The sequence below is a fragment of the Ceratotherium simum genome, chromosome X (assembly GCF_057802395.1).
Source record: "Ceratotherium simum simum isolate JZ-2026a chromosome X, ASM5780239v1, whole genome shotgun sequence".
Classification (NCBI taxonomy): domain Eukaryota; kingdom Metazoa; phylum Chordata; class Mammalia; order Perissodactyla; family Rhinocerotidae; genus Ceratotherium; species Ceratotherium simum.
In genome coordinates this window covers 17118544-17144406 of record NC_141940.1, presented here as the reverse complement: position 1 = coordinate 17144406, position 25863 = coordinate 17118544, and the positions used below count along the sequence as shown (strand labels likewise).

Here is a 25863-nt window from a genome sequence, read left to right as displayed (position 1 = left end):
TTACCGGATCAGATGGTAGTTCTATTTTTAATTTTTTGAGAAATCTCTATGCTGTTTTCTGTAACAACTGCACTGTTTTGCATTACCACCAACAGTGTACAAGGGTTCCAATTTCTCCACATCCTTGCCAACGCTTGTTGTCTTTTTTATAAAACAATAGCCATCCTGACAGGTGTGAGGTGATATCTCATTGTGGTTTTGATTGGCATTTCCCTGATGATTAGTGATTTTGAATATTTTTTCATATACATGTTGGCCATTTGTATGTCTTCTTTGGAGAAATGTCTTTAGCCAAGTCTTTAGTCAAGTCTTTAGCCCATTGTTTACAAAGCACTGGTGAAAGAAATTAAAGACACAAACAAATGGAAAGACATCCCATGTTCATGGATCAGAAGACTTAATATTGTTAAAATGTCCGTATTACCCAGAGCAATCTACAAATTCAATGTAATCCCTATCAAAATCCCACTGGCATTCTTTACAGAAACAGAAAAAATTTTAAAATTCATATGGACCCTCAAAAGACCATGGATAGCCAAGTCCATCTTGAGAAAAAGGATAAAGCTAGAGGCACAACACTTCCTGGTTTCAAAATGTATTACAAAACTACAATAATCAAAACAGTATGGTACCAGCATAAAGACAGACATATAGACCAATGGAACACAATAGAGAGCCTGGAAATAAATCCATGCACATATGGTCAACTGATCTTTGATAAGAGTGTAAGTGGTAATGATTTCATGGATATGATACCAAAAGCACAGGCCACAAAAGCCAAAATAGACAAGTGGGACTATTTTAAGCTAAAAAGCTTCTGCACAGCAAAGGAAATGATCAAGAGTTAAAAGGCAACCTATGGAATGGCAGAAAATATTTGCAAGCCATATATCTGATAAGGGGTTAATATCCAAAATATATAATGAACTCCTACAACTCAACAGCAAAAAAAACTAATAAATCAGTTTAAAAAATGGCCAGAGACTTGTTTTGTGACCTAAAATATAGTCTATTCTGAGAATATTCCATGTGCACATGAGAATAAGGTATGTTCTACTGGTTTTGGGGTGGAGTATATGTCTGTTAGGTCCAGTTGATTTATAGTGTTGTTCAAGTCCTCTGTTTCCTTATTGATCTTCTGTCTGGATGTTCTATCCATTACTGAAAGTGAGAAGTGTAGTTTTTGACTATTATTGTAACACTATTTCTCCCTTTGATTTTGTCAAATTTTGCTTCATATATTTTGGGACTCTTGTAATATGTGCATATGTTTATTATTGTTATACTAATTCTTGATAAATTGACTCTTATCAATATGTAATTCATTCTTTTCCTATTATAACAAGTTTTGATTAAAGTCTATTTTGTCTAATATTAGCATAGCCACCTCAGGCCTCCTGATTACAATTTGCATGGGATATCTTTTCCATCATTTTTACTTGAAACCTATTTGTGTCTTTGGGTCTAAAATGAGTGTCTTGTAGATAGACTATAGAAGGATCATAGTTTGTATTTTTTAGTCCATTCTACCAATCTCTGCCTTTTAATTGGAGCGTTTAATCCATTTACATTTAAAGTAATTACTGATAAAGAAGGACTTATGCCATTTTATTATTGTTCTCTATATATCTTATATGTTTTTATTCCTCAATTCCATCAATACTACCTTCTTTTGTATATAATTGATTTTTTGCAGGGTACTATTTTGATTGCTTTCTCATTTCCTTTTCTGTATCTTTTAAGGTACTTCCTAAGTGTTTACCCTGGGGACTACAATTAACTTCTTAAACTTTTAACAATCTAGTTTGAATTAATACCAACATAGCCTCAATACTATACAAAAGTTTTACTCTTGTACAGCTCTGTCCTCACTTTTGTAGTTACTGTTACAAATTACATTCCTATATATTGTTTTCATTAATATATATTTATAAGTATTGCTTTATGCATTTCCATTTTAAATAATGTAGGGAAAACAGAGATACTATAAACCAGAAATACGATACAAGTGGTTTTAATATTTACCTGTATTGTTACCTTTACTGCTGTTCTTTATTTCTTCACATGACTTCCATTTACTGCCTAGTATCCTTTTATTTCAGCTGGAAGGACTAATTTCAGCATTTCTTGTAGAGCAGGTCTACTAGCAATGAATTCTCTCAGCTTTTGTTTGTCTGAGGATGTCTTAATTTCTCTTTCCATCTTGAAGCATATTTTTTCCAGATATAGAATTTTTGATTGACAGGTTTTTTTCTTCTTTCAGCACTTTTAATATGTTACCCCACTGCCTCCTGGCCTCCATGGTTTCTTATCTGAAATTAACTGTTAATTTTATTGAAGATTCCTTTTACTTGATGAGTCACTTCTTTCTTGCTGGTTTCAAGATTCTCTCTTTATCTTTGTCTTTATCCAGCCACCCTGTCAGCATGAGAGAGTTCTGAGTTAGGTGAAAAAAGGCAAGCACCTTGCATCTGTCCTCAGGGAAACCCCAGGAAGGTCAAAATACAGCCATGCATTCCTTAACGACAGGGATACATTCTGAGAAATGTGCCATTAGGCAATTTCATCATTGTGCAAACATCATAGAGTGAACTTACACAAACCTAGATGGTATAGCCTACTACACACCTAGGCTATATGGTACTAATCTTATGGGATCCCTATTGTATCTGTGGTCCATTGTTGACCAAAACATTGTTATGCAGTACATGACAATAGACAAATACAGTTCCTTGGGAACAAAGTCTACTCTGCTTCCTGCAGAACAAAATACCTACACCAGGAATGCAGACTACTGTCTCTAAAACTATCACTGTGGAGGGGAGGGGAGTGGGGCAAGGCTTAGTTAAAATGTCTCAAAGCTCTCCTATCCTAAGTCTTCTTTTTGTTGATTCATCATTCACTTGGTTTCTATAAATCTTTATTTCCTAGAGTCTGACAAAGTTAATTCTGACAGTTTTTGCTCATTTTTTGGTGTTTCTATGGAGGGACAGGCCCTTCAAATTCCCTACTCTACTCTTTTTGCTGTTAGCACTCCTCTGTACTTTACCTATCTGTTCTTGCCCATTGTGTATTTTCTTTTCATTATACCCCTTACCATATTAATCATAGTTATTTTAAATTCCCTGTTTGAGCATTTTAAAATCTGTGCCATATCTGAATGTTGTTCTGATGTTTGCTTTGCCTCTTCAGACTCTTGTAGCATGGATTGCAATTTTTTTTGAAAGCTAGAATGATATATTGGATAATAGGAACTAAGGGAAATAGGCCTTTATTGTGAGGTTTTATATTAATCTGCCTAGGAGTTGGGCTTTGTTTAGTGCTTGCACTAGCTGTAAGTGTCAGAGGCTTCAATTTCCTCCAGCATCTTTATTTTTATCTAAGAGTTGTCTTTGGTTGTCCCTACAACCTCCTTCTTAAACAGAGTCTGGGCCTTACAGCTCTTTCCACTATAGTATAACAGTATAATAATCCACTGTCATTATACTAGATCCTCTGACTGTAGTGGTATGGTGTGGGGGGAAGTGCAGTGTTCTATAATCTTATGTTTAAATCTCACTCTTTTAGGAGGGCTGTGTCCCTGGGCTTTGACCTTCACAAGTATTTCTCAGCTTTTTTTAAATCCTCTTAGTTGATACAGAAAGTCTAGAGGGGGCTGGAATTGAGTAATTTCCCTTCTCTCAGGTATAATAAAGCTATGGTAAAGTCTTTTTCCCTATGGAGTAGGAGGCCTTTGTTATGGAGAAACTGCTGGGTTTATTTAAAAATGTTTAACACCCCCTCTACCCTATCAGAAACGTGAGGAGTTTTCCTTAGCTCTTCACTGTGAGAATTTGGTGAGGTTTCTGAGGGTAAAACTCATGAAAGTGTGATGACCCCCCAAGACTGCAGCCCCCCCAAGTCTCTTACTCTTGTGATAGTCCATACTTGGCCTTCAGCAATTTGTCAAAGTTACTGTTTAAGTGTTCCTACCAATTTATGGCTCCAGTGGTTTCTGCTCCAGGCAAAGTGACTTTGGCTGTGATTCTCTGTCTTGGCCTGTCTTTCCAGATTTTAGGGTGGCAGTTTGCCCTGCAACCTCAATTTTCTGAGGAGTACAAGAAAGGTTGATGATTTCCAGTTTATTCAGATTTTTTCTTATTGTAAGGACAGGAATGATAACTTCTAAGCACTTTAGAAGTCAGAGCTGAAACCAGGAATCACTTGTTTTTTATTACACTGAGTCTATTTAATAGAACTTCTTTCTTGAAATTCTCTTACTCCTCAATCCCTGTGATACATAATCTGGTTTTCACACAACCTCTCCAGTGTCTTATTCCCAATCTCCTTTGTGGTTCCTCTTCCTTTGCTTGCCATTATATATCAGTTGTTCACTTGGACTTTGTCCTTAACACTCTGATCTTTTCACTCTCTTCATTCTTTCTGACTGAACACATCCACAATAATATCTCTATCTACCACTCCTAAATCGAGAGCCCAAGCCTAGACCCTTTCCCTAAGCCTTTGATCCTTATCTTCACAAACATGTCCAAAAGTGAACTTACTATTTTTCCTCCAAAACCTGTTCTGCCACCTATATTCCCTTTCTCATTGGATTTCACCACTGTGTACACAGTGTTCCAAGCCAAAAAGCATGACATCATCAAAGACTCCTACCTCTCTTCACCAACTATGTAATCAACCACCAGATCCTGTAGATTCTGCTTCCTTATTTTTTTTTTCTTGTATCTCTTTCCCCTCTTCATCTGCTTTGGCACTATTTTAATTCTATTTTTGTTCTGGATTATTGTAATGGACCTTGTATTAATAAGAACTCTGGGTTTTCAGTCTAAGAAATTGGATTCTAACTAACTTAAGCAAAAAAAGAAAGAACAGAAAAGAAGAGGAGGAGGAAGAGGAAGAATTTATTGGCTTAAGTAACTGAGAAGTCAGAAGAGTGGAATCTATTTCAGGCTTTTCTGGATGCAGAGGTTCATATAGTGTTGTCAGGACTCTGTTTCCCCACCCTTTGTCTCCAACGGGCAGCTCCTCATAGTAGGAAGAGGGCCACTGGCAGCTCCAAGCCTACACAAGGAAAGCATCTTTTTGCTAGCTTCAGTAAAAGCTATTTTATCATTTGAGTTGGGCTACATGCCCAACCCCAAACCAATCATTGTGGCCAGAGTGAGCAGGGGTTAAGATGATAAAGAAGTATTTTGATCATTCAGGCCTCAGGTCACTTGTCCACTCCTGAGGTCAGAAAAGGGCATATAGGCCCCACCTGAATCATGTGGCCTGAGGAAGATATTAGGTTGGGAAAGAGTTGGTACTTAGATGACTGGGATGTTGGACAAAGAGCATGTGTCCACTCCAGCCTCCTGACTTCCTTACCGCCTCTCTGGTCCCTTTCAACCCACCCTGTACACTGCTTTTAGAGTAGAACAAGCTGCAGTTTTATGAAAACATTCTTTCTTGAAAATTCTTCAGGAGATCCCCAATGCTTTCAGCATGAAGTTCAAATGCCTTAATTTAGGACACAAGGTCCTTCCTCATCTGGCCTCTCCTGCTTCTCTAGCATCATCTTATTCCACTTACCCACAGGTACATCTAACTTCTAGACATATCAAGCTTCTTAACGTACTATTTTTAAAATCTGTGCCTTGTTTAAGTATTATTCTTTCTTTCTAAATGTCTCCTCTTATCTTTCGCCGCCTTTTATAAAACCTAGTAAACCCTTCTACATCTTCTGAAATTCAGTTTGAAGGGTCATCATGTCTTTTGGGAAACCCTTTTCTTCCAAGTTTGCTTTAAATACATCCTCTCTGCTCTAATAACATTCTGTAGTCAACTCTTTAATAACACATTTTATAAGATGTATTTGCTAGTTTACATGTCTGCCTCCATTTTACTGTATGCTCTTTTGTAGTGAGTAAATGTGCTCTGTTCAATGTTTTTATCCTCAATACTTAGCCCAGAACCTGCCTCATAGTAGGAACCTGGAAAATGCTTTAAAGAACTGAACACCCAGCACTTGTCACGCCCCTCTGCCATCGAATCCCAAACAACAAATTGTACCTTCTTTGATTTCAAAATTGTTTGTGGAGGCCACTACTATTTAGATTTAATGTTTATTTTTATTTTTATTTATTTATTTTTTTTTTGAGGAAGATCAGCCCTGAGCTAACATCCATGCTAATCCCCCTCTTTTTGCTGAGGAAGACTGGCTCTGAGCTAACATCTATTGCCAATCTTCCTCCTTTTTTTTTCCCCCAAAGCCCCAGCAGATAGTTGTATGTCATAGTTGCACGTCCTTCTAGTTGCTGTATGTGGGACGCGGTCTCAGCGTGGCCGGAGAAGCAGTGCGTCGGTGCGCGCCCGGATCCGAACCCGGGCCGCCAGTAGCGGAGCGCGTGCACTTAACCGCTAAGCCACGGGGTCGGCCCTAGATTTAATTTTATGAAACTTTCTACTTGTTGCTACCTAATTCAAGATGGATGATTAATATGTGACAGTACTATTGATGCACTTAAGAAACTGAATTCAATTGATTATTCATTTGTTGGGACCTCTCAGTCCACTGTGAAGTCTCAGAGGCAAGGATCACCACTATGTACACAGTGTACACATAGCATTTTATTTATTGCCCCACAGCCAATGCCTGACTCACCAAAGGTCCTCATTGAGTGTTTATTGGATAAATAAACACACACATCCATGTTTTCCCAAGTAACTTCTCAACAATTTGTAATAAAGCTGAGAGTGTTTCTCTTTTTTGTCACACACATTGGTCTCCTCTCCTTTCAATCTCAGAGCCCCTACTTTCACATTTATCGTTTTACTCTCCAACTCTTTTTATATTCTCCAAGTAGTCAGTAGGAGGTGGGTTATATTCTTGCCCCTACTTCCCCTGAGTCCAAATTAGAGGGCAGGGACAGCTAAATGGGAGTTGGACATCATCAAGAGTCCTGATGCAAGAAAGTTATGACCTCTACACGTTTGTGAGATGCAGGTAAGGACAAACCAGACCTTCAGGCCTAGCTTAGGAACTTTAGGAAGCCAGACCAGGGTTGATTCAGTGCGTAGCTATGATGTTATGGATAGCATGGTAAATTTCTGTTGTTTAAGCCACCTAGTCTGTGGTACTTTGTTATGGCAACCCTAGCAGATTAATATACACGGGTATTTTAGAAAGCATTTGTGTTCACTTCTTCTACTGTTAAGTGCGAAGATGTGGTGTGACCAAATAGAAGGGTGCTAGAATAAGAGTCAAAAGGTCGGAGAACTCCGTGTTCATTTTTCCTGGTGACCTGCAAAACCTTGAGCAAGTCGCATTACTCCAATGAATCCTCGTTTCTGCATCTCTGAGGTAAGATAATCATACTTGTCCTACTCACTTCACAGAATGGTTTCTAGGATCAAATTCATGGCTATGAAGTCATACATTAATTATTAATCACTTCACAAATATTAGGGGTTATTATTTTCATCATTACTATTATTGTGTAGAGGAGTTTGCATTCTCACATACTTTCCAAATTTGCCAAGTGTAATGATGAAGAATGCAGACTTTGTTGTATCCTGATTGGAGAGAATCTAACCACCACTAACCAAGTCATACTTTATATAATTCAACAATCCCGAAGAAGAGTTCAACAGTGGGGGTAGCTTGTGATTTTTCTCCTTATTGAGAAACACAGAGAAGGAGAAAGGAGGAGAGGAATGTGGAAACTGGCAGCAATAATATTCGATTTTTTTTCCTCATAATTTGAGCTCATCTGGGTTAATTCTGTGGAGAAAGCCTCTCCCTGTTGGAAAATCAACATTTTGTTGGACATCCATCTGTGTCAGGAAAGTCTCAATTTGTGCATCCATAATACCTATTGAGTACCCACCATGTGTACCAGGCACTAGAAATACAATATGAGCAAAGCACACAAGGTCTTTGGCCATACAAAGTTTACTGTGCAATGGAGAATAAAAACATTAAACAATTACAAAATTCTAATTTAACCAATTGTTAATTTCCAACTCGGGAAGATGATGGTTCATCTTCTCAGGATTCAATTGGGTCATGGTACAGTGCTGGACAGGAATGGACAGAGACACCCACCATGTAGTCACAGCTACAGATGGAGTTGTAAAAAGCAAAACGAAGGAGGCGAGTTAGTGCCTCTTCTAAAGAAGGGATGATTCAGCAGGGATGACCGGCATTTTTTTTTCCTAATGTTATTTTTCAAGTTGCAGTGACATTTACATATTTAAGGGGCACAAAGAAAAGATGACGTTAGAACTACTGAGACTAATCTGAAAGAGGGAAGCTGAAGCCTAGGAAATAGGAAGTGCCAAGTACATAGTCAAGAGCAGGACTGGCTGCCCTGAAAGTGCCACCTGGTTCACGTGCCATGGTCTGGCCCTGCTTCTTAACATGAGGCAGAGAGTGTACTCCAGGCAAGAGTGGAAGGCAGGCACCAAAGGCCGTGGTCACACACACACAATCACCCTTCCCTTTTTTGAAAATCTCACCAGGGACAGACAAGGCTGTGAAATTTCCTGTTTGATGCCTGTTTCTTCATAACTTCTGAAACCTGCCCAACCTTTAGGAAGACAGAATAAAAACCACTCGCTTTTGTAAGGACTCCAGTTTAGGAGGTATGATGGTAAATTTTATGTGTCAACTTGCCTGGGCGACGGGGTGCCCAGACATTTGGTCAAGCGTTCTTTTGGGTGTGTCTGTGAGGGCATTTTTGGATGAGATTAACATTTAGATTGGTAGACTGAGTAAAGCAGAATGCCCTCCCCAGTGTGGGTGGGCCTCATCCAATCAGTTGAAGACATGAATAGAACAAAAAGACTGAGTAAGAGGGACCTTCTGCCTGACTCCTTAAGCTGGGACATCAGTCTTCTTTTGCCTGTGGACTGGAACTTATGCCACCGGCTCTCTTGGGTCTCCAGCTTGCTGACTGCAGATCTTGGGACCTCTCAGCCTCCATAAACATGTGAGAAAATTCCGTATAATAAATATATATATATATATATATATATATATATATATATATATATATATATATATAACCCTAACACAGGAGGTAAATCACATCCTATGTAAACACCATTTATAATACTATATTCCAGTAAAGCACTAAAACAGGGTTCCTGTTTAAAATGAAAATATGCAAAAGCACTTGTGATTAAAAGAAGCAAAGTGGGTCTGCATGTGCCCATGCCCAGGTACTCTGGTGTGTGTTTTTGTGGCTCGCTGATGATGGAAGGCAATGCAAAGACAAGGCCTGTGAGGCAGGAGGTCCCAGCCCTAACCTAACATAATGATGCCCCTGTGCTTCCACAGCAATCATTTTCTGGTGACGTGATACCTTTTCCCTCTTACCCCCTCCTCCTTCCATTAAACAAAAGGCCCACAACACCGTGAAAACTCACTCTGATGAGAACATGAGAGTTTACCAGCACAATCAGCAAAGCTTTGCTTCTGATGGGTGCAATATTAAATCTTTTTTGGTCCATCTGAGACTCTCCAAAAATACCTCTCATCTTGAAAAATGCCTTCACTTGATTGTACCTAAAAACATAAAAAATGAATAAAAAAGTGATGTTATGGATTTTTGTTGGCACAGAAAAAAGTTCTCAATATATATAATACTTTAGAAATGTCATTAATCACTGTAATGTCATTTTTGGGAAAATCAACATTGAAAACAGAGCTATATCATCTATTTGTGTATAAACCCAGAGAAAAATGTCTACGAGGAAACACTCCAAAATGCCAACAGTGGTTAACATGTGGTGGCAGATTATGGATGATTTTCATTTTCTTCACATAAAAATTTTCTAACTTGTATACAATTAACATGTACTATTGGTTTAATAGAATTTACAATCCTCTCTATGACTGTTTCACCTTTTCCCTTTAATTTCCATCTCTTTCCTAATGCCCTAATGCAGTAGTTACCTTTTCTCACAACATCTTGTCTTATTCTCCAGTGTGTTTACCACTTTTTCATGGATGTCTTTCCCTTATTTTATTGTACTCTGCACTTTGAATTTTAAAAAAATCTACATTTACTGCTTGTGGAGTCTTCATCTTGAAACTGAGATAAGCCCAAAATGCTTTTCTGGGTTACTGTTCAGTGTATATGGAAAACACACTTCCTCCTGTGTGTTTCTCCTTTACTACCCACACAGAACACTTCATTTCTGACACTGCTGGTCACCAAACGTGTGGGATTTTTTTCCCATACCAAGCAATTCTCTGTGACACCACCTGGGTGTCCCATAATTCAATTAAATTCTGACACTATCTATCTGGAGATAGCGACAGATCCCACAAGTTAAGGGCTCATCCTACAAGACTGCCCCCACTTCATACACCAGTCCCAAGTCCCAGGCTGTGACCTGTATTTCTGACCTCTGGGTCTCAACTGGGGTTCCCACAATTGCCTCCTTGGGTTCGATAATTTGCTACAATGGCTCACAGAACTCAGGAAAACACTTATGTTTACCAGTTTATTATAAAAGATATAATAAAGGATACAAATGAACAGCCAGATGAAGACATACAGAAGGCAAGGTCTGGCGGAAGGAGCATGGAGCTTCCCTGCCCTCTCTGGGTGCACCACTCTCCCAGCACCTCCATATGTTCACCAACCTGGAAGCTCTCGGAACCCCGTACCTTTGGATTTTTATGGAGGCTTCATTTTTATGGAGACTGCATGTACCTTCTCTCCTTCCCAGAGGATGGATGGTGAGACTGAACATTCCAAACTTCTAATCATGCTGGTCTTTCTGGTGACCAGCCCCATCCAGGAGCCCACCCAGAGTCACCTCATTAGAACACAAGACACTCCTATCACCCAGGAAATTCCAAGGGATTTAGGAGCTCCGTGTCAGGAACCAGAGTCAAAGATCAAATATCACAACGAAAGATGCTCCTCCTGTTCTTATCACTTAGGACATTACAAGTTTTAGGAGCTCTGTGCCAGGAACTGGAGGCAGAGACCAATATATATATTTTCTATTATTTTACATTCACTCTGTATTATATATTTGAAAGTAATGAAAACACATTCAATAAATTCAAGTGACTTCAAAACCCAATGTCTATCTCCACTAAAAATAGCGTTGCATTCAGTTGAAATGATGATAGCCAAATACTTTTGTCCTTGAAACTCCTTTACCAATCCAACCTTTATATCATGAGATCAATGCTTTGCTAAAGAATTCTAATTTTCTCCGCCTTTGAAACAGACAAAACCAAAAGAGATTACAGATAGAATGTCACAAGTCTGGCCAATTATTTTTACATATAATAGTATGTGTACAACAAATTGTACAATTCTATACCACATTCCTCTAAAATGTCATCAATCATAAAACAAATCCTGATTTTGCACATGTCACACCAGAGAAGAGGTCAATGCATATCAGGATGGTAATCTTTCACGTGGAAAAAGTCCTCCATCTCCCCAAAGTCCGCCTCCCGCACCACCACCCCCACTCCCCCGCCCCCACGCTCCTCTTGGCCTCGGGCTGAAATTGTACTTGGAGCAGACCCTGTTTGCCCCGCCCAGGCGCCGCGGGTTAGAAAATGCGGGCTCTGCCTTGCCTTGGTGAGGTCAAAGCGAGTCCAGACGTCGGTACCAGGACCCAGCACGGGGCAGCTTGGAAGGCCGGGAACGCGGAGGCGGTGAGTCCCCGAGCGTCGGGGGGCACGGACGCCCGTGGGCGCGGGCAGCGGGGCTCCCTGGGACGCCTCGGGCTGCGGGACTGGCCGCCTCCCGCGCTGACCGGGCGGCGAGCGGGGGAAGGGGGGGGCGGGGGGCCGCTGTCCGTCCCTGGGGCGCGGGCGCGGGCAGCCGGGCTCCTGCTCTGGCCAGGGTGGCGGGAACTGACCGCCTCGCCCCGTGACTAGGTGGCGGGCGCGGGGAGCAGAGACGCGCACGAGCCCCGCCCGTCCGTGGGCGCGGGCAGGGCAGGAGCGGCGGCCCGGGTGCGTCCACGAGACGCGCGCGCAGTGGCGCGGCGCCCTTCGCACCCGAGGCCGCGGGAACCGGTCGCCGCCAGCCCCAACGCGGGCTTCTCGCGCGAGGAGGAGCCGCCGGCAGCGCGCCTCTGTCCTTCCACCGGGCGCGGGCGCGGGCGCGGGGAGGAAGGCTGGGCAGCAGGCCCCTGTCCCGCCCGGGTCCCGGGCGCCGCTCCCTGCGCTCAGGTACAGCTTTCGCGAGAGTTCTGCAGGGCTGGGAGCGCCCCTCACGGCGACGGAACATCCTCGCCAGGGAGTGCTCGGGGCCGCGCGCCGCTCCCGCATCCGGTTTTACACCGTCTTTTAGACGTTTTAGGGACTTGTCCCTCTTGTCTTTCCCCGAGTGCCCTCTTTTCACACCCCTCTTTATCCACGGGCCCCGTGAGCGCTGCTTCATTCAGGAGGGTTTGGGGAGAAGCCCTCAGCCCCGAGGTGGAGTGAGGTTTTCATCTGGAGGGAGACCCGGAGGATCAGGTCGATTCCCCGGTAGAGCTGGTGGAAGGTTTGGGTCAGGCAGGGGAGGGCTGCCCAGCTGTGAGGCTGGAGGGGTTAACGGTGGGTCCACAGCCCAAACCGGCACTGTTCCTGGATGCCCTCCAGCCACGGTCAGGTGCCTGGGCGGGGGAAAGAGAAGCTTCCCAGGAATGAGTCCTCAGGAGCAATCACCTTGCTTGAGCGCTTCCTCTGTGCCGGGCACGCTGCTGTCCGCTTTCCATGCGACTGATCCACCGCAGGAAATTTGGTGAAATAGATGCTATGATTATTCTCATGTTACAGACAGAAGCCCTGGGTGGCAGGGTCACACAGCTAGCAGGTTGTCACACCTCCATGGGTCTGCCGCTCAAGTCCAGGCTGCCATCGAAATAAAGGGTGATATGGGAACAGTGTCCATTTGGGATGACTTGGTGGGAAGAGTCCTGAGTACTCTTTTCTTGATCCCCTCCAGGACAGAGGACAGGTACGTGAGCCATGTCGGCAAATACGGGGAGAGAGGACCCATAGGGCGTGGGCGGGTCTTGGTCTTGAGACTTGTGGAGACATGTATGTGACCGCCTCTGTGACCTCAGAGACTGCACTAGGAACGCTTGGATGTTTGCAGACATGAGCATGGCAGGAATCTGTGGAGTCTATCACCACTTCCTGTGGCACTTGCTATGTGACCTGGGACTAGTTATTCAGTCCTCCTCAGCCTCAAACCTCAGTCCCCTCGTCTGTATTCAGGGCATAGTGCTAGTACCCTCCTCCTAACCCTGGCGGAGGGCTCAGTGAACTAATATACGTGGGAGGCTTGGAACAGCTCCTGGCTCACAGCGTGATGGATGTGAGAAATGTCGTTCGTTACTAATGCAGACCAGGGTCATGATGGCCTGCCCCGCTGCAGTGTATTTTTCTCATGAGAAAGCCAGTTGGAAGGCTACAGCGGGATGAGGGACACGGTGATGTTGGCTGAACCACACACACCTCGAGTGGAGAAGAATGGGGGGTTGAGGATTTCCTGCCTTTGCAAGGCATGGCTCTAGCTGAGATGCTGTGGTTGCAGGAGACTAAGGGTTCCTCAAAGCTAGATGGGCTTCCGGGGTTATTCACCAGTGTTATACGTATGGCTCCTCCACTTCTTTTGTGGCCTCCCTGTATTCAGAAACACGAGACAGCCCGTCTTAGACTGGGAGTGCGGTTACAGGCCTGCAGGGCATGGTGGGTTCTCCTTCAGGGCGGGGGTTCTTAGCCTTGGTTGGTGGAATTCTAGAGCAGAGCTGTAGAAGTCTATTGAGCAACAATGTCTATTGAGGACTTGAAATGTGGCTGGGAGCTGCAATTTTTATTTTAATTCTGACTTAAATGTCCACATGGGTGTAGTGGCTACCATATTGGACAGCACAGTTCTAGAGGGCCTGTGAATGCGCTTGGACATTTTATAAACCTTTTGGTTTTTCTAGGAAGTGAGTTCATGGCTTTTATCAGATTCTCAAAACCACCGAAAAATTTACAATCTGCTACTTTAGGGCTTTGGTGAAAAGTAACCAATTAAGAAAGCCTAAGTATGCCCTCTGGTAACCACTGTGTTTCTCCTCTCTCATTTGGTCCTGTCCTCAGCTGTAGGTGGCTCCCCGCCCCACAATTACACAAAAAAACCAATTGGGATCTGAGACTTCAGGCCCAGACACATTGTACACTGCTGGAAGGGGGCGATGGCTGTGGCCCTGGGGTGTGCAATCCAGGCCTCCTTGAATCAAGGCTCAGTGTTTCAAGAACATGGTACCGACTGTGAAGTCTTCCGCCAGCGCTTCAGACAGTTTCAGTACAAAGAAGCGGCCGGGCCTCATGAAGCTTTCAACAAACTCTGGGAGCTCTGCTGTCAGTGGCTGAAGCCAAAGATGCGTTCTAAGGAACAAATCCTGGAGCTGCTAGTGTTGGAGCAATTCCTAACCATTCTGCCCACGGAGATAGAGACCTGGGTGAGGCCATTCGGCCTACAAAATAGAGAAATAATTTTGGCACTGATAGAATTCTTACAGACAGAATCTGAGATACCAGAGCAGCAGGTGAGAAAAGAGTTTGGGATCTTGGTAATTAGACCAAAAGAAGAAGCAGAGGCAGCTGGGCCTAGACCAGGGTTTGTCTCCGTGTCATTCTTCAGCTCTAAGATTTCTCCATGGGCCTTTTCATTTTTCTCTTCTCCTGGAATCAGCATGTATGGGTCAGTGGTTCTCATCCTTATCATACCCAATCCCCTTGTATAACAAATATTGTGTAATGTCTCCTTAAATGTACTTAAAGGAAATTCATAAGTAACATAAGCTACTGACATTCATCCATCAAAAACACCAGTGTTATCCTCTAGGGTCTGCAGGTCAGATCCAGCCACGGCCGGTTTTTGTACACCCCATGAGCTAATAATGTTTTTTTTACCTACTAAGAGGTCATTTAAAAAAAAAAGAGGAAGAAGGAGAATAAATGAGATACCGAATGTGGCTCACAAAGCCTTAAATATTTACTCTCTGGCTCTTTACAAAAACGTTTGCCAGCCCTAAGTCAAGTAGAGTCTAGAAGGGATATAAAGGAAAAGGAATGTGGTTTAGTATAAACTAATAAGCATCTCAGCACGCACATGTTGGGCTGGACCGCACCAGAGAACCTCATGAAGTTGTCTGAGGGTCGCCTCTGCATAGACTCCCCGTGAAGGCCACAGCCGGAAAGTCACGCTGACGCAGCTCAGACACTGTGAGCAGTGTTGCTGCTGGTCCTATGATCTTCCAAAGTGACAACCAAGTCTTGGTTAAATCTGAACAGTAGATAGTATAGTCTTTCTTTGATTTCCAAAGTAGTGCTTTCCTAGAAAATTCAAGTCATGCTAAAATATGGAAAAATACTTTGTTTTTATATGACCTACAAGATGAGGTTGTAAGTTCTTGACGGGTTCTTTTTACTTACTTAAATGTATGAGGGGGACATTCCAAAATTGCTTGGAAGGTGGAACAATTCTGCACTATTAATTGTATGTACTCCCATCTCTGCCCACTAAATTCTGATAGCCACCACATGCCATCATATCCAAAGCACCCCATGGGGACAGTGGCACTGCCCTCTGTTCAGAACCACCGAGTGAAACCTCTTTGGGGCTGAGCCCAGGGCAGATCTTTGGGAGAAGGGAGGAAGGGCTTCTGGTTGGGCGTTAGGGGCTCTGCAGTGTCGTGTGCTGATGGGGCTCTGCAGTTAGCCTGCCTGAACAGGACTCTTCCAAAGTTTCCTGTCTCCCTAGGATGGAATGAATTTACGGTTTCCCTTCCTTTCTTTGTCTTCTTGTTTGGCTTACTATATAAGATTTCATCTTTGTATGGTCTAATCGTGCACTGCCCAGTACAGAAGCCACCAGCCAAGTGTGGCTCTTGAACACTAGAAATGTGGCTAGTCCAAATGGAGATGTGCTGCAAGTTTATACTTTTTTATAATGCACGCCACATTCAGAAGACTGCATATGAAAAAAGTGGGTTAAATATGTGATTAATATTGATTATATTCTGAAATTATGACATATTAGATATATTGGGTTAAATAATGCATATTATTAAGATTGACTTCACCTATTTCTTTTTTTTTGTATGGCCACCAGAAAATTTAAAATGAGATGGGTGGCTCGCATTATATTGCTGCTGGGCAGTGCTGGTCTAGACTTGAGAGTGATGGTTCTGGCATTTCCCCAGATCGACAGGCAGGAAATGCTCTTGGAAGAACTGGCACCAGTGGGGACAGCACACATGCCACCAGACATCCACCTGGAGTCACCCCCACTCCAAGTCATGGGACCTGCCCCCGAGGCCCCAGTGGCAGAGGCATGGATCCCACAGCCAGGGCCGCAGGAGCTGAGCTACGGTGCTGCTGGGGAGTGCCAGCCCTTCCTGGACCCTGGTAAGGCAAGGGCTTTGTTTCCTTTCTCTGCTTTCTGCTTTGAGAGCTCAAGAGCTCTCCAGGGTTGAGGTTGGGTTAGAAACACCGATTACCTAATGGAAACGGACCAGTCTGACAAAGAGTGGGAGGAGGGACTGTCTCTCTGGGAATGGCAGAAACAAAGCACGCTAGATAGAACAGGATTAAAACCCCCCTCTGCTAATGACCCTGCTCGGGAGACTTGACCAAGACTGTTATACAGGAAAACTATGGAGTTTGGATACTCTGGATAAGGACTGATTTCCCCAGCAGTTTTAATCAACGGATCTGTGATGCTGTGGGGCCCAAGAGCCTCAGTTGCTTTTATGGCATAAGACTCTCATTCAAAGTTGATGTTTATTAATATCCTCACCTCAGATCCTTTCAGAGGATTTGATTACCACAGTATAAAGGCAATACCTATTTCATTTGATCAAAACCTAGAGTAGTGTTTCTCCAGGTGTAGTGAGCAGATTGTCCCTATCAGGATCACCTGGGGTACATTGTTTTTTTTTTTTTTTGTGAGGAAGATTAGCCCTGTGCTAACAACCGATGACAGTCCTCCTCTTTTTGCTGAGGAAGACTGGCCCTGGGCTACATCCGTGTCCATCTTCCTCTACTTTATATGGGACGCCGCCACAGCACGGCTTTACAAGCAGTGCGTCCGTGTGCGCCCGGGATCTGAACCTGCAAACTCTCAGGCTGCCACAGTGGAGCGCACCAGGCCGGCCCCCCTGGGGTGCATTTTTAACAAGCTCTCCAGGTGAGTGCTGTACATACTGAAGTTTGAGAACCACTGCACCGGACACTACAGGGGTTACTACTAGAAGGATAAAAGTCCAGGTGGGCCGCGTAGCTGTTGTGTTCCTCTGTTTCACCTCCTTTGGGGATATTCTTATGTTGCCACCAACGATCCATGTCTCTACCCAACACCCTCCCAGCACTCCCCCCCCATCCCCGCCCATTAAAGCTTTGGCCCGAGGGTGGCCAGAACCTCTGTCCTAACTCTCTCAGGCACAGCTTCGACATGTTGGTACTTTCAAGACACTGAGAAAACAAAAGAGACATAAAACATGAACATATCGAGAACAGTCCAAGTTACAAACTATAGATGCCTGGTCGATCTCTAACTAGCTCAGTGCCAGGACTTAGCAACCCTGTCCCTTTCCACATCCTAACATTCATTCATTCAACCAATATACACGAGCACCTATTAAGAGCCAGGCACTGTGCCAGGCCCTGGGGATCCAGCAGGACACAGGCAGAAGATCAGTCCCAGGTGTCCTGGATCTTCAACTCCTGTGGACCATTCACATATGTAAATAGGACTGTAGATACCGTATGCGATGTAAATAGGACTGTGAAACGATATGTTGGAGGGAGTAGGATGCTATCAGAGCCCAGAGGAGGGCCAGCTAACCAGCTTTTGGCAGAGAGGGAAGACGTCCTGAGAGAGGAAGGGGGATCTGCGTTGAAACCTACAGGATGAATTGGAGTAAGCCTGCTGAGTGCTGGAAGTGGGGAGGGGAGAGGGCTCTGGGCAGAATGGACGGCATGTGCAAAGGCTCGGAGGGATAGAGAGCTTGGCATATATGAAGAGCTCCTGCTGCAGTGTGAGGGGTGCAGAGGAGGAGCAGAGGAGCCAGAGTGGCCAGAGGAGCCAGCCTCAAAGAGGTTGGAGAGAGAAGCAGGGGCCTGGATCCTGAAGAACTTTGTCAGCCTTGCTGAGAAGTTGTGCTTTATTGTCAGGGCAGTGGGGGACCACTGGATGTTCTTAAGTAGGGGAGTGATATACACAGAATTGCATTTTACCTGACCACTCTGGCTCCAATAGGAATGGGTAGGACTGGAAGCAGGGACACCGTTTGGGAGGTTGTGCAATCATTAGGTGATAAACGATGATTTTCTAAACTAGGGTCATGTTGGTGATGATGGAGTGGAAAAAAGGGACTTATTCAAAAGATATTTACCTGTGTAAAATATAGGACTTGGTGATTGACTGGGCATTGGGTGATGAAGAAGAAAGTGTTAAGAATGGTATCTAGGTTTCTGGCCAGTGAGCCGAGTAGATGGCAATGTTTGTCGCTGACATAGACAACACAAAAAGAGGATCAGATTTGGTGGGTCATAGTGAGTTTAGATTTGAACATGAGGAATTTGAGATGCCTATGGGTCTCCAGGTAGAAATGGCCAGTGTGGAATGGGAGCTCAGAAGAGAGGTCAGGGTTTGAGATAGAGATGTGCAAGCCAGAGGTTTAGAGAAGGTCATGGAATTTTTGAGGTTTTTCCGGGATTATATAGTATGGGAAAGCACAAGGTCCTCTGGGCAGACCCTGGGGTCTGAAAAGATCATTCTATATGAATTCAAAGATTGTCAAACTTTCAGTTACCTTACCTGGGTTCCTTGCTTTCCAGTGTTCTCTCTAGCCAGATGAGAACAGATACCCTAGACACTTCGACCCATTTGATCTTGAAGCCAATAGATATTCTAGCTCTGGTGCTTACCTATTGCTGTTTTTTTTCATTTCTTCTGGTTTCCATTCTGAGCACAATCTCATCTCCAGGTGTCTGGCTGGCTGTGAAGGACACGCGTGAGTCTCCACCTCTCCTTGCAGAGAATGGCTTGGTCCCTTCCAGACCAACAATAGGACCATATCTTATCTGTGCAATGCCACCACCCCATAGAATTCAACTGATATTGTTCCAGTGTGGGTGTTTGGTGATGAATTTGTCCCCCTTTCTGCATTTAGTCAATTTGTCCAGGTACCATATTTTGTAGCTTACTCTAGCGAGTGCTGGGCATGTAAAAGACATGAACTCTGTCTTGGTTTTAACAGAGGTGACAAAGAGGAAAAACCCATAAGTACATACGGTGTATCTGCAGTGGTCAAATTGGAACTATGTAAAATAATGTCATTTATATACCAATCTTTTTTTGATTTTTTAATTTATTTTTTATTTTTGGTGAGGAAGATTTGCCCTGAGCTAACACCCATTGGCAATCTTCCGTTTTTTTTTGCTTAAGGAAGATTAGCCCTGAGCTAACATCTGCACCAATTTCCCTCTATGCCTCCACAGCATAGCTGATGAGTGGAGTAGGTCCGTGCCCAGGATCCAAACCTGTGAACCTGGGCCGCTGAAGCAGAGCATATGGAACTTGAACCTCTCAGCTGGGACCAGCCCCATATACCAATCTTTACCTTACCTAAATCTCTGAGTGTTAACAAGTTTTTGAAAATTTATTTTTGTGTGTATGCCTGCAACAAGTGGCAGAACCCAGCCAGTCACGTTAATTCTAAATCTTCTGCATATGCATTGCCATTTCCTGTGTTCACTTGCTCCTCTTGGCAACAGTGCCAGGTACAATGATCACATACGATGCCGAGCAGCCATATTGCTCTTGGTTGTAATACTTTACTCTCTGAAGCCCAGGAAAGTCCAGTGTATTTAACAAGGGAGAGAGAGAATGAATTAAACAAGAAAAGTATTCCAAATAGGAGGAGAGGAAACTACCCCTTTCTCATCACTGTTTAAAGTGATATAATATGCTTTGTCCTACTGACTGGAGGGTCCCATGCCTACCTCCTAGTCACCCAAATCCCATCCTCCTTACCACTTGTAGAGGGTCTGAGGTGTCTGGGGGCTGACCAATGAAAAAGATATGACCAGGAGGTGGCAGTAGCACGTACAAGTTTTGTTGGGCAACTCATCGTCAGGTTTGCTTGTAGGGGAAGTCAGGGGTCAAAAGTGGGAGAGGACAAGGGAACTCCCCAGGGAGTGAGGATTCAGAGAGGCGGCTTACCCATCTAGGTGATGTCACTGCCCAGTAGCACAACAGAGAGTCTATGGGTCAGATAAGTCCACAGGGCAGCAGTGGTTGGGGGACATATAACCACAAGGCTCCATCTTCAATGGCTAGCAGGTGTGGGGTGAGGTTTTCTGGGGTATGCAAAGCAGGCGGGCTCTAAATGGTCAAAAATCTGCTTCTGGGGGGTAATTTTTAAATAATGGGATGTGTGAGAATTTGAGTTTGGCACTGGCCGGCTTCTGAGCTAAGGAGTCGCAGCCTGTGGTGAAGGAATGGACAACCTAGGGGCCAATACAAAGAAGGCTCGTTCATACCCTCCGGCTCATTTGTAGAACAACCTCTCCGGTGGTTACTGTGGCAACACAGACTGGCTGGTGTTGAGAGTACAGAGAAGAAGAGTCCCGAGAGAGAAGCAGGCATAGAGGCAAGACTTCTGACTGCCATTCAGCGTTGACCAAAAACCCTAGAGCCAAGCTATAAAACACACAGTGAGCATCCTTCTGCGGGCATGTGTCGACAGGACAAATTTCTAGAATAGAAATGACTGGTTAGTGGGCACATGCATTTAAAACTTTAATAGATGTGGTCCAATGTCCTCCAAAATTATTGTACCAATTTACCCTCCCACCACAGCGCATGAAAGTGCTAGTTTCTGCTGGCCTTCACTCACTCTGTGTACCTTCAAATGGTTTAAGCCTTGCCTTATGATGAGCGCCCTGGCTGTTTTCCCCATGTTGGCAGACAGAAGGAGGGCTGATATCTGTGAAGACCTTTTTTCATAAGTGTCAAGTTCATTCAGCATTCCTGATGCTGTTCTATGGAATGTATGAGAGTAGAGATGGGAACTGAGGTCAGAAGGGTGGGAGATGGGACGAAGGGAAATGGTGAGAGGCCTTAGCTGACATGGGCTGTGAGCATAGGATGGGGGATGCAAACTGGTGATGGTGTCAGAAGCAGGGCTTTTAGAGTCCAGGAAGCAGAGGCTAAGTGCACTGAGGACAAGGATCTGAGTGTCACACAGGGTGATGGAGTGTGTGGGGGGGTAGATAGTTAGGAAGTGCATGAGGTTAACATCCAGGAGGAAGCTCAAGGTTGGGCCAGCCTCTTTGAAAGCAGGCACCAAGGGGTACTATGCCAGGACGAGGAACTGAGGTGAAAGTTCTCAGGCCTCTGCTTTGGTGCTGCACAGAAAGGAGCAGGTGGACTGACGGCAAGTGCATGAGGCACAGGGGCCTGGTAGCGATACTCTTGGCCTTAGTTCTCATGCGTGCTGGATTCTGCCTCCAGGGCTGCTCTCAATCCCTGACTAGTCACATCTTTAGCTCCCTTCTACCCAAGGGGCAGGTGTCTGAGGTGGTTTCAAAGTGACCCATGAAGAAATGTACAGCCTTCCAGTCCATGGTCTACATATGGAATGGGAACTGCCATATGAACACTTCCTGCCATTCTGGACTGCTTTTCATGTCTCTCTTGTGGGGATGTCCTGGGCCTCCAGGGTTCTGCCACCCTAAGACTGTGCCACTCTCCATCCCCTACCCTTCACTTAGCTCCCCTTGAACTTGACAGCAGCTTTCCTTTGATCCAGGGCCTCCAGTTTATTTGACCTGGGTCTCATTACCCCCTCATCCCAACCTTAGCTTTGAAACCCAAGCATAAACAAAATGGGAGTTTAAACAGCTTTTTAAATTCTCTTCATCTGAAAATATATGGCCTTTTCTCCATAAAAATATGAAATAAGATCTTTTAGTCGACTTCCTATGCCTTGATATAATGTTCTGAAATTTCAGTTTTCCTTTGGATTAACATTAGCCAAACTAACTTGCTAATGTCATTTTACTAATGCCAATATTTAAACATCATCCTGTATTTCAATCTCAAATGAGCCATTTCCAACCCACATTTTCTGGCAGACCCATAAACTTGGCCAGAGCTGAGGAAGCCTAGGAAGGGGCCTGGAAAGTGGATGCAAATTGCAGCGGTTCTTAGTGAGAAGAGGGGTGATAGGACTTAGGGGGACAGGGAGTGCAGAAACTTCTCCTGGTTGTCCTTAGATTGACTGTTGGATGGCTATTTGGGTTAATTTAAAGAGAATCCACTTCTAGATGTCAGCTGAAAAAGCATAGAGATTATTTTTGCTTGTTGCCAACCTAATTTCATTACCATTTTAATTTGATTATGTTCAACTGAAATTATTCCAGTGAGCAGTTTCATAACTCCCACTGGGGCCTCTCTGTTTGTCCACCTCGTGGTCAATAAGAAAGTGTTTCTCAGTTTTCATATGCTAGCACTGTAAGAAGATGGACTTATGTCCTGACTCTCACCTGAATAACTCCATTCTCAGAACAGATGTGGAGCTCCTCAGTGCATTGATTTCACCCCAGAATTGATTCACTCTCCTTCCACAGATTGGAGGAGAATAGCCTTGAACTGAGCACACTAGGATCTTCCCCTGCCCTCATTTGGTTTTGTTCTTGTCCTAAAAAACAAAACAAAACAAAACAAAAACAACTTGTCAGAAGGCTCCTGGAGGGGCAATGCTGACTGAGAAGGAAGTATGCAGGTATCGAGAGGCCACGTGACCAAGAAGGCCACCTGGACTCTGGAGAAAGAAACCTGTGGCGACTCAAACTGCCCTTCTCCCCATCTCTCCCATGGCCAGGATACCCACGACCAAAGCCTGACCAGAGGTGCCCAGTGGAGCAGAGACCAGAGCCACAGGTGAAGGAGCTGCAGGATCCCAAGGAAGTGAAGCAACAATTACTTGACTCCAAGATAGGTAGGTGAGGGTTCTTTGTATGCTTGGGAAGAAAGAAAAGAAAAATTCACCTCAACCCCAGGGTACAGAGGTTTGGGATGCCCCCCTGGGAGTTTCTATCTTCCCACTAGCTGTTGAGTGTAACTCTTTTTAGTCCCTATTTCTCCATTCAGTGACATCTGCAATTTCTAGTCCTTCTCTCAAGTTTGGGATGGGGAGAGAAAATATGTCAAAGCAGTAACAACTGTAGAGTGTGTATCCATTTTCTGTTTCTTTAGATGGAAATGCACTTCTTGGTCCCAATTTACCCAAATACTCTGAACAGCTAAAACGTCACTTGGGAAACCCTGCAGAGCATCTACCCAGAGAGGGCACAAAGCCTGTCCGTGATCAGAACCCCGCTCTAGGAGAGACGGCTGAGAGCTCCCACCAGGACAACCCTCTCAGCCCCAGGGCCCATGAACAAAACGGTCCTGGAGAGAAACCACACCGATGTGTGCACTGTGGGAAAGGTTTTGCTAGCAAGAAGCTACTCAATGGGCACCTGAAAATTCATTTGGGAGAGCTCCCTCACAAGTGCCTTGAATGTGGGAAAGGGTTCCTCCGTCGATCAGACCTCTCCAGGCATCAGCGAATTCACACAGGGGAGACACCCTATGAATGCACCGTGTGTAACAAGCGCTTCACTCAGGGATCACACCTTAAATTGCACCAGAAAGCCTATTCTGAACAAGAAACATACCGATGCCCCGAGTGTAGGAAGAGTTTCTGTAATAGAACAAGTTTTATAAGACACCTGAAAACCCACACAGATGGAAAACCCCATAGATGTCACAGTTGTGGGAAGAGTTTTAGTCGACAGACAGATCTTACTTTGCACCAGAGAACACACACTGAAGAGAGACCGTTTATATGCGAGTATTGTGGGAAAAGCTATAGGCAGAGATCAAGCCTTATTTTTCATTTAAGAATCCATGCAAAGGAGAAGCCATAGAAGTAGTCATTGTTCTCCAAGGTTCATAAAGAAAGCAGGCCTTCAGATGCACCAAGCTGCTCACTTGAGAGTTCTCTGAGAATTTGTTGAGGGAAACTGCTCCTACACACACTGACACTAATTCCTAAAAGCCTCCACCTGCACTGGGCTGTCTGGGAAGAAGAGTTTTGTTTGAGCTCGTTCATTAGAACAGCTTTGTGTTTTGCTGTGTTTAAAACCCATCTTCCAAGGCATGTAAATTCTAGAGTGTTCACCGACTCTTGCCATTATCCTAGATTTGATTTTTTTCTGCCTCAGCAAATCTTGTTTAATCATTACGATGAAAATGTCTTTGTCTCAGGCAGACCGCAGCATAGGTGTAAGTAAGACACGTATGTATGTCGGCCTTCCTTTCAGATCTTGGGTCAGTATCTCAGTCAACAGGGATGTGCCCAGTTGACCCGTATCTATGCAACATTGTATTCCCGGGGAAATGGATATGCTCTTCCTGTTTCGTTCCCACTGACTAGTTGTTGGAGCACCGTGCAGATGCTGCCTTAACGGGGACAGGGAGCACTTCCCTTGACTCCCGTTTACACCATGTGTCAGAATCACTGTCTCCTGTGCAGTCATTGATATTTTTATGCATCGTTTGAGCCTTTAACACAGTCCATTTTTGAAATGTGGAGCATTTCAAAAAGATATGGGCAAGGAAGAAGATGTCCAACTCAAAGTACTATGAAGGGCAGAGAACAGTACCCGCCACACAAGGGCTAGCAAGAGTGAATGGACTGTATTAGCATGGAGGCCCTTCCAATAAATATGGTATTTTCTTTATGTGTTTCTTGAAATGATGAAAGCATTGAAGGCTGTGAACTTTAAGTCTAGCTTTGGTCATATTCCACAAATCTTATACAATGCTTTTATTTATGATTTTGCAATTGTTTGTTATTGCAGTTTTCATTTTATTTCCTCTCTGCCCCAAGAGTTGGACAATGTCGATATTTTCCTGTCAGTTTTTGGTTATAATGCATATTCATTAATAAATAAGGTTCATTCTGTTTCTGCTTTGAAGTTCATTTAGATTTTCTTGAAGCCTTATGTCCTAAGAGCATAGAGAAGAAGGGTTCCATTTGTAGGGCTCACACATATCTACAGTATAATCTGGGGACTCAATGACTTTTGTGGCATCAGAAATATCCCTGTTGCTCATGAAGGGGCAGTGACACAGAGTGGATTGCCTTGCTCCCCATTCTGAATGCCTGCATTCTTGTACTCTCCATTCCCTTCTTAAGAGGTTTTTTGGACTCATTTTATGGATGTTATATAGCAATTGTCAATAGCTGCCCAGCTATCGAGGCTGGCAGTGAAAGCAGGAAGCTGAAGGACCTAGGAGAGACCTGGCCTCTCCACACCAAGCTGAGAAAGCTCTCTCTCGGGATTCCATCGTGGTCTGTCCTCCTGAAAACAGAGAGGAGCTGCAGTGGGCACTCTGAGGTTTCTGCAACAGGCCCTCTTGAATCAGCAGGGATTGTTTCACAGCATGCTGAGGAGGTTGTCTAGGCCAAAATCAAGGTAACATATGGGTGACTCAGCCCCCAAGTGGCTCACCATCAGGTGGGGGAGGAGATGTTACACTTTGCCCTCTTGCACCTGCAGTCACTGTGACGTTCGGAAGAGAAACAGTCTCGGTCACCTGCAGGAAACTGCATGATCTTTCCTCCTGAAACCCTGTCTCATTTCTAACCTTAGTGATATGAGCTGAATAATCTCATAATCAAAGTTCATCTTTAAGCCTGAGGCTTGGCTCTCTCCTTCCTGTCCTCTAGTCCTCTGTGACACACGTGGAACAGAATGGGTTAAGAGCTCATCTCTTAGCTTCTCTTTAG

General features: G+C 44.2%; 1 protein-coding gene across 1 annotated transcript; it reads left to right on the top strand.

Moving 5' to 3' along the window:
* Positions 1–11622: 11622 nt before the first annotated feature.
* Positions 11623–25037, top strand: LOC101408717 (zinc finger protein 449). Its single transcript, XM_087427698.1, has 5 exons — positions 11623–11677; positions 14108–14556; positions 16216–16420; positions 22906–23022; positions 23280–25037. Exons 2-5 carry the CDS (start codon positions 14203–14205, stop codon positions 23993–23995), a joined length of 1392 nt encoding a protein of 463 aa, XP_087283824.1. The 5' UTR covers positions 11623–11677; positions 14108–14202; the 3' UTR covers positions 23996–25037.
* Positions 25038–25863: the final 826 nt, after the last annotated feature.